Source organism: Musa acuminata, chromosome BXJ3-6, assembly GCF_036884655.1.
Source record: "Musa acuminata AAA Group cultivar baxijiao chromosome BXJ3-6, Cavendish_Baxijiao_AAA, whole genome shotgun sequence".
NCBI classification, from domain to species: Eukaryota; Viridiplantae; Streptophyta; class Magnoliopsida; order Zingiberales; family Musaceae; genus Musa; species Musa acuminata.
This window is the reverse complement of record NC_088354.1, coordinates 6533531-6542454: the sequence shown is the minus strand read 5'-3', so window position 1 is coordinate 6542454 and position 8924 is coordinate 6533531. Positions and strand designations below refer to the sequence as shown.

General features: G+C 38.2%; 1 protein-coding gene across 1 annotated transcript; it reads right to left on the bottom strand.

The window, feature by feature from the left end:
* Window positions 1-798: 798 nt before the first annotated feature.
* Window positions 799-8241, bottom strand: LOC135639518 (methionine--tRNA ligase, chloroplastic/mitochondrial-like). The gene is made up of 12 exons (XM_065153296.1): window positions 7799-8241; window positions 7080-7223; window positions 6779-6928; window positions 5449-5616; window positions 4758-4882; window positions 4540-4633; window positions 4266-4364; window positions 3312-3492; window positions 3077-3192; window positions 2196-2351; window positions 1645-1773; window positions 799-1157 (listed from the first exon to the last, which is right to left on the bottom strand). Exons 1-12 carry the CDS (start codon window positions 8111-8113, stop codon window positions 996-998), a joined length of 1839 nt encoding a protein of 612 aa, XP_065009368.1. The 5' UTR covers window positions 8114-8241; the 3' UTR covers window positions 799-995.
* Window positions 8242-8924: the final 683 nt, after the last annotated feature.

Sequence of the window (8924 nt, the reverse complement as noted above, 5' to 3'; positions counted from 1 at the left end):
TTCAGACATGTTAATTATCATCATATCGATCAGTATTGTCGGTTTGTGGATGGGGATTTATCTGCAGTTTAACTGGTGAAATAATGTCATTCATAAAAGTGAGTGATGAATCTAAGTGTTCTGTTTCATTCATTTTATTTGGTCTTTGGAGGAAACAAAGCATACAAAATATTCATCTTTACTATTTCCAATAATGTTGATAATTTCTTCTATGTTTTCAACTTGCAGGTCGAGTGGCACAACTAAACTTCAAATAATGGACCAAAGGACGGCGTAGATTTGTTGGAAGTACGAAGTCGAATCTATGAGAGCACAATCCATGTCGATGTTAACTAAATCGTATCAGTGTGATCTTATTATGATTCGGTTGGCTGTCGCTGGCCGTCCATCTCATCTCCGCACGACAAATAACGCACCATGTGTCAGATTTCGACAAGACCAGGATCTTGGTGATGGTCCCAATTGGCGGCTGGCTCAGCTGTCTCGTCTCAGCCACCGCACAGGACTCTGATCCGACGTGGTATTTCCGCCTGGCCAGCGTTTCAAGTTAACGACCGTGGGTCCCGAAGAAGCCTACCAATTAGAAAAGCGCCACGTCTACCACATAACATGTTCCCTGAAGACGCGAGGACAGCAGGATTCCACCCAAAAGCAGCGATCTCGGAAAAAAATGAAGAGTACGATAGCTATTAATCACAATTTTTATTAATAATCATTAAATCAAATAGTATCCAGACATAAACCAAAGTGGCATTGCTCACTGACGAAAGAAAAAGCAAAAGAAATGGTACATTGGAATTGTTCCAAGAAAACTTCATCTTGAATGCAGAGGCTAAATAGTAAACATTCCAAGATACTACAGACGGATGCATAAATAGCTTTTCCTCTCAATCGACAGCTTTAAGGGCTGCACCTACATAATCTCCAAAAAGAAAAAAAATTGTGACAAAAAAAAAGACAAATTATATAACCTGCGAATGCTAGCAGATGTAGCATTAAGCCTCTACAAGCCCTTGCCGGCGCGAAGCTTTTTTCTTGTCTTTGTTCTTGTTTTGGACCACCTCATTTCCATCGTCAATGTTTTCGATCCTTGCAAAAACTGGCTTAGGCTCTGCCATTATCTGACCTGCCTTCAGCCCTCCCCATTTGGTATCATCCTGCGGTGGCAAGAAAAACAGGTTAACTACACAAGACGAATTTAGAATTCATGAAACATAATAGAACTTATGAAAGTTGGATGAATGCTCTGGGAAACTTCAGCACACCAACAAGTTTTATTAAAGACACGAAGTAGCTCATTTCAAGGATGTGATCAGCATGTTACTTTGGTTTGCTGTGGTAACAACTCAAATGATCGAGTCATATAACGATTCTGTTTAGAAGGATGGAGCCCATCATAACAAAACAATACAACTCCTTTCAAGGTTGTGATCAGCATGTTACTTAGGTTTGCTGTGGTGACAACTCAAATGATCGAGTCATATAACAATTCTGTTTCGAAGGATGGAGCCCATTGTAACAAAACAATACAAGGTAGAAAAGAGCTGCTCATTGTGATTTCAGGACACACTTGTCTTTGCCCAAGCAGTCAGAAGTGTGTCATAAGAAGGAAAAAGAGAAGATCCTTAAAGATTTAGATCATACCCATGTTGCTGCTTCAAATTGTTCCTTTGAAAACCCAAGTTGGCTATATATTCTGGAACACAGGCTTGGAGTGATCGGAGATAGAGCAGTTGCTATTATTCTCATTACTTCCAGTATTATGACGAGATCCTGAGGTCAAAATAAATGCAACATGATACCATAAATTGCATAAATACATAATCTAGTTCTTGAGAAAAATACTTAACAGGATTACAACACAGTCTTGTTATAGTGATCCCAATTAAAGAAAACACAAATTAGCAGGATTATGTATCTTTTGGGTTAATGATTTAGTGTTATCGAACAGATGAAAATATTTCAAGCAGGAAAGAACCTTTTTGTTTTTATCTTTACCAATGCTGTATCTCAAGAGTTTGAATTCTCGGTCATTGTTAGTGTAGTGGGTATGCTGTCTAGACATTAATAACATTTTCGCCAAACATAGGAGTAATTTCCATAAAGATATGCAGAAAATTCCCAAGTAAAAGTAGCATGTGATTATAACAAACTAATTGAATACAAAGATGAAAATAGCCAGTTTCAAAGCTTGCCTTTGCAGCCATTTCAGAACTTGCACCACCTTGCTTGAAAAGAGACCATGGAGCACGTTCATCCATATAAAGGTTACCAGCATTCGCAATATCTAAGACAGATTCGCATGCTGATGATAATGAAAGGTTCTCATAATGGTACTTGGCCTTCTCTACCTACGCAAGCAAGCTATTCATGAGAAAGTGCAAACTAAAATGGAATATTTCAAATATGCCAGAATCCAGATGTAAAAAATTCATATTGTCTGAAACTGGGATCTCTGTTTATTTGTTGTCTTTGAGATTATCACTGTTCTAAAAAAGCTCGCCATGTTGCCTGCTTAATCATGTCTAACATGGCACGATATTCTCCAGTTATCTGAGTGCCATGTTTGAATGATATTCTTGGACTCGAGAAAAGAAGAGTGGGTCAAACTAAATTCTGAGGTGTATTCAGACATCAGAGCACAGAACAGTATAGACTCGATTAGAAGCCCTTGTGGAAGGATCCCACAACTCTCAAACAAATGGATGATGTCATAGAATGATGTCACATGTCATCCTCAAGAAAGTTAAACAGGAGGAGAGAAACATCTAAAGGACCTTAAGCAGCTACGGCTTAAGACTTTGAAGCTAATTAATCGTTCTTTTTGTTTGTCAATAGAGTAAACAGCTATTTCAACATACAAGAACAATACTTACTGTCTGCAATACTAACACCAAAATAAAACAAGAACACCATGTCAAATAAGATACAGAATACATATTGTCATGGAAAATCATTGGACGCTTTGACTGAATCATAAGCAGAGATCAGATTAAAAAGTTGTAAAGTACAATTCAAGAGAATGGTAACATCAGGACATGAGTCGGACGATCAAGGACACGTTATTCAGACTTACCAATTGGTCTACAGAATCTTTAAATGAGTTTCCTTCAGCTGCAATAATGGAATCAAAGGCCAACATTGACTGGCAGTTTTTCTTTAAAAGCCCAAGGGTACGGTTCAGAAGGTTTCCTGTACATAAATGATATTATTACATTCCAAGATTACTTTGTAACAGAACTGATGTCCAGAGACAAGAAAAAGATCAACTAAACTCAACCAAGAAAAAAAGATACCGAAATGGATATTACCAATTGTGTTAGCAAGATGTGCATTCACAATGTTGATGAACCGATCCTCTGAATAATCCCCATCATTACCAAATTCCACTTCCCGCAAGAAAAAATACCTAACAGCATCAGCTCCAAATCTTTGCACTAGATCCTTCGGTTCAAGTGTATTTCCTAGTGATTTCCCCATCTTCATACCATCCTAAAATTTCAAAATAAAAAGCATTGCTGCATGAAATGGAAATAAATATATGAGATAAATAATCAAGATCCACAATTTTTGAACAATTTATGCTGACAAATGAAGTACTAGAAGGAAGTCCTAGCATCAACGATTATAGAAAATGAACCGACAAGGAAGGACTGACAAATTATTTCAACTATTTTGCTTATGATTACCAAAATAATCATTTCCTTTGGCATATTTGCCAATGATACTAACAATTTTGCTCAATATTCAAGGACAAAGCCTAGGAACCAACATTATGCAACACAAAACCGAATAATGGAAAGTTCAGGGAGACGATATGAAAGCATGAAGATAAAACTATAGCTGCACTGAGCATCAAATAAGTTGCTACACGCTATTGATGATTTATTAAGATAGATGTATCCTTGTTTCTTCATTCTTAATATATGAGGAGTTAGGTTTAGCCTGAGCACCCTTATAGGTTTTCTTCCATCACAGATCATAAGCAACAGTGCAGAAAACCAGAGTACAGGCAAGAAGTCCATTTCACATACAAAAAAGTAAACTAAGAGGAAGAATCATAAAAAAAATATCTACCTATCAAAATGGAAATTGAGCTCCTAGAAAACAAGGACAACAAGAGTCGTTCAAAATTCTATATATGCATATGTATATATATGGAAGTTTTTTGGTGTTTTCACTAACTTAAGTCAAACTACAGTACATGTGTCAACCACAACCTGAATAAAAGCCAATGCTAAGAGCAACAGTAAGAGCAGCAATACCTTCGTCAAGAATCCATGCCCAAATACCATGTTTGGAACACTTAATCCTGCTGATAGTAGCATAGCAGGCCAGTAAACCGCATGAAACCGCAAGATATCCTTCAGATGTGCAGCACAAAGTATTAGCAATGCATATAAGTGAAAGAGCCTGGAGGAGGACTTATAAGTGAAAGTCATGTCCTCAGACATATTATGTTGTGTGAGGAGTTGAGACCATAAAGACAACAATGAGGTAACTATCACTCTGATGAGAAATGAAGATAACAATTCATACCTTGCCTATTAAGTGCAGTGAAGCAGGCCAACCAGAACAAACAGCTTGTTCTAAATTTGTTTGCTCACCCTCCTCTAACAATGCAGAAACATACCTACACAATGAACTCAGTGTTCAAGAAGGCTCAGCAGTTTCATCTAAATAGTATTTATATACACATATTCTGTAAACTATGGGATTTTCAACTGTAACAAAATGGAAACCGAATGATAACTTACCCCAATAAAGCATCAAACCAGACATATATAGTTTGTTTATCATCATTAGGCACAGGTATGCCCCACTCTACGGATGAGCGGGATATAGAGAAATCTCTCAGTCCACTTTTTATCCAACCTTGCACCTAAATAAGTATCATGATGGGTAAATGCAGTAAGAATCCATATTTGTTTTAGGATACAGATGCCTGGGATCACATAAGCTAAAAGAATGCTAACACAAGATATTATAATATTTGGATGAGTTAAACTATACAGTGCTCAAAGAAGGAAAGCTTCAAAGGAATCTCCCAATGGCCTTCAAGGTTCATGACACATTTTTCTTAAAATTTTGCAAAGTATGACAATTGTTTTTAATTTTAATTTAAGCCCTGTTGGTTACAAAATTCCATCTCAGTGAATATATAACTAAAGAAAATGGCCATGATCATGTTGCAAAATCATAGACATATCTTATAAAAACCGTACATTCTTGGTGGGTAGAAAGACGTAAAACTCACGCAATCAAGAAGTCAAACAAAAAAAGTATCTGAATTTGAGAGCTAATGAAAATGAAGCCAACTATACTGCACTCTAGTGCACATCTTGGGTCTCATGACTGTGATCCAATTGTATCAACAATAGTAGTCTGCTCAATTTCTATGAGTAAATTCATAATGCACCAAAGGCGAGAACACATTTGAACTCTCACCTCATTCAGGCGGAATAAAGGCTTCACAAAATCTGGATTGGATGTTAAATAATCTTCCAGTGTTTTCTGATACTTTGATAATGCAAAAAAATAGTTATCTTCCTTCCGACGAACACAAGGCTTTAAATGCATTGGGCAACAGTTATTCTCAAGCAATTCTTTTTCATCCTGCATGTAGTACCAAAATGATAATACAAAGAATGGAACAACAGATCAACTTACTTGTAAAACATCAATATACAGAACATGGATGCATAAATAATGATGTGTTGCTCATCAAGTTATCATTACAAAGATATATCCTAGCATATTACACAAAATCTCAAGAAAAAATTGAGTATATGCCTAATCATCTATGATGTCATAAGCATTTAATGATTCCAATTCAATCTATTCTGATCTGAAGCGAAAATTTGATATCATTATACCTATAAAACTTATTCTCTCCAACGTAGTTAGCTGACAACCAAATGTCAATCGTATTATCATCTCACTTAGAATCATTATAAGTAATTCTTTCTCAACAATAAAAGTGTGAAAACAGAACTCAGGATCATTTTGACACAAATAAAAACTTGTGACCCTGAAACTGCCCCATGGTTAGCCAATCTTTTGGTCTTACTACATAACCATAGTCCTATGTCAGCTCCCATGACCTATTCCATCATGACAGTCCTGAAACCACATGAACTTAAACCCAAAAGGACTACACAAAAGTAGCTCTGTAGGATTAGATAGTAAGTTATAAAGTTCATTAGTTCATATTAGGTCAACCATGGGAGTACAGAGGCCATAACATATACAACACACGACCATCAAATCAGACTACTACATGGACCAGATTCTTGACTAGAGATTGCATCTAATTAGTATAATTCAAAAGGATCACAGAATAAGTATGCATCTACAGAAAGTTCCATTACAATCTGCACAGTAAAACATGGTACTTCACACTAGTATACGTTGGAAGAAAATTTAACAGTTTAACCATACTTCTTGACAAAACTTTTATTATTGTAATCAGCTTAAGATAATTGTTTATAGTTGAAGAAGAGAGACAAAAAAGGTACAAGTGGTTTTAAACACCTAAGCCTAGAAAAGAAATGAAATGATTCTAGTGGACAATGACATTATGACTTGACTTGTGCTTCTGCATAACAAATTTCACAGTAAACATCACTTAGATCTTCAAGGGTAGAATAATCTCTTTTTCCCTCTTTTGCTGGAGGACCTGTAGTTTTGGTTGCATGTCATAATTTTAAATCATTTTGACACATTAATATAATACAGGCATTTGAAATAACCTAATGAAAATTTGCAGATACCAAACCTTGTACTCCTCGCAGTTCACACAGTAGAGACCCTCATAATCAGCCCTGTATATATCGCCATTGTTAAGCACTCTAGAGTAAAATTCTTTGACTATTGCTTCATGCTTCGAATCAGTAGTGCGGATAAACTTGTCATATGCTATATCTAGCTGCAACCAAACAATGGAGGGTAATATTCTCTTTACCGGATACCAAGAACAATTAAATTCATCATGGACTCACATAATTTGAGCCATAACTTAAAGAAGCATTGTAAAGAACTTGTTCTTTAATTAATACAACAATGGTAATGAAATTGACCTCTCTCCACAGAATCCTATAAGACTGGGAAATAGTATCACAATGTTCTCTGGGGCTCCTGCCACTAGCTTCTGCAGCAGCAGCAATTTTTTCTCCATGCTCATCGGTTCCTGTGATGAATACAACTTTCTTTCCTAGGAGCCTCTGTGTAAAAGAAGTAACGAAGACATTAAAGTTCAACTACATGGTATGAGTATGAAAATAAACTGTAGTTTAAAATAAATAGATTTAAGTATTTGTGAGCATGCATAACAATAAAAGAAAGCATCAGGGCTTCTTCTAACTAAATGTTTCATTCCCTTTGTCATATGGATCCACTTCTGTTGTTTATTGAGTTAAGCTTAACAATACCCATTCTTGCGTAACCCCATAAATTTCAAATATTGTCGGACAAGCCTATGACATAATTGATTCTGTCTTTGACATGAATGGAATAAACAATATCATTTTACTGAAAGCAAATTTTCAGGAATGAAAGAATGGCAATCGTCTTAAGTGTCTCAAAGTCAATCGTAGAAGATTCTTGAAATCCAGAAAATATACAAATTAGTAATAGCAGCCTTCTTTTTTCACAACGTTTACATAGTCTGCAAAGATAAAAAATACAAAAGCAACCACCTTTGTCTCATTCAAGCACAAGCTGATCACGTACAACAAATAAGGCATGAATAAAACAGAAAAACATATAGACATGGCTAATAAAGAGGGTTTACAAACACCTGGAATCGGGCAATGGCATCAGCGGCGATGGTGGTATAGGCGCTGCCCATATGGGGCGGCGCATTGACATAGTAAAGAGGGGTGGTGAGCACGAAAGCCTCATCCTTTTCGGGTTTCATGACCCGTTCCCCGGCGCCCTCGCTATGCGGACGACTGCAGCAGCGCGCGGAAGACGAGGCGAAAGCGGAGGGGCAGCGGCGGCGGAGGAGGGGAAGGGAGGAAGCGAGTCCTCTGGCTCGGTAACCTATGGAGGACAGGGGCGCAACAGCGGCGAGCCCGTTCTGGGACGATAACAGAGCTCGACCGGCGGCCATGGCGAGGGACGCAGTGGGAGCTACCGATCGACCTCACTGCGAGCGCTGTGCCCGCCTCTCTCCTCTCTCTCTCTCTCTCTCTCTCTCGCCCCTGCGGCCTAATCTTGAGGGAGATCGGATAACCCTCGGCGAACCGATCCACCATCCATTAGCAGGCAAAAGGGTTCGGATTTAGTCCGAACGTGGCTATTGGATTCGGGTTTGGATCAGCAAAGGGGAAGGAGACAACTCTTAAACGTTCGACACCCACGACAAGAACTGTGAAGTCACTTCGCTGCTCTGCTCTCTTCCTCGTGTACCGATCGCTTCTCTCTTCCCCTGCTGCGTGAAATTGAATCAACAACCAAATCTACAAATCAATGAGAGAAAGATGTCGAATTCACTGTAACCAGTTGACCTTGTCGCACCATCTTGATCATTCTGCGTCCCGATCACTCCATCGCCATCGAGGAGATATGCCTGCATGCATGGAAATGAATCGGCCTGTTGTTCTACGGTCTGAACCGAAGTTACTGCTTCAAGAACAGTACAAGAATCACGATAGAGGAAAGCTGAAGGCAGGTGATTGAATTATGTGGTGATTCCGTGCTGATCTCGGATGTCAATAGCCATTCCCGAGACTGGAGGCCACATCCGTGCCTGCTGAGAAAGCAAGCACGGATGAACAGACTAAAAATACTGAAGGTCATCAAACTGCTTGTTGGAAGCTCCAATCCATGGATGGACTCTGGAATCGGTAACCAACCAAAACATGTAGGATGGAGAAAGCAAGCACAGATGAACAGACTAAAGTTATTGAAGGTTATCAAAC

Excerpts from the sequence above, each read along its gene's own strand:
- LOC135639518 (XM_065153296.1), bottom strand. The coding sequence starts at position 8,113 with ATGGCCGCCGGTCGAGCTCTGTTATCGTCCCAGAACGGGCTCGCCGCT. Across the intron at positions 4,883-5,448 it reads CTTTATTCCGCCTGAATGAG|GTGCAAGGTTGGATAAAAAG; the intron begins GTGAGAGTTCAA and ends ATACTTATTTAG. Across the intron at positions 4,365-4,539 it reads CACTGCACTTAATAGGCAAG|GATATCTTGCGGTTTCATGC; the intron begins GTATGAATTGTT and ends GCACATCTGAAG.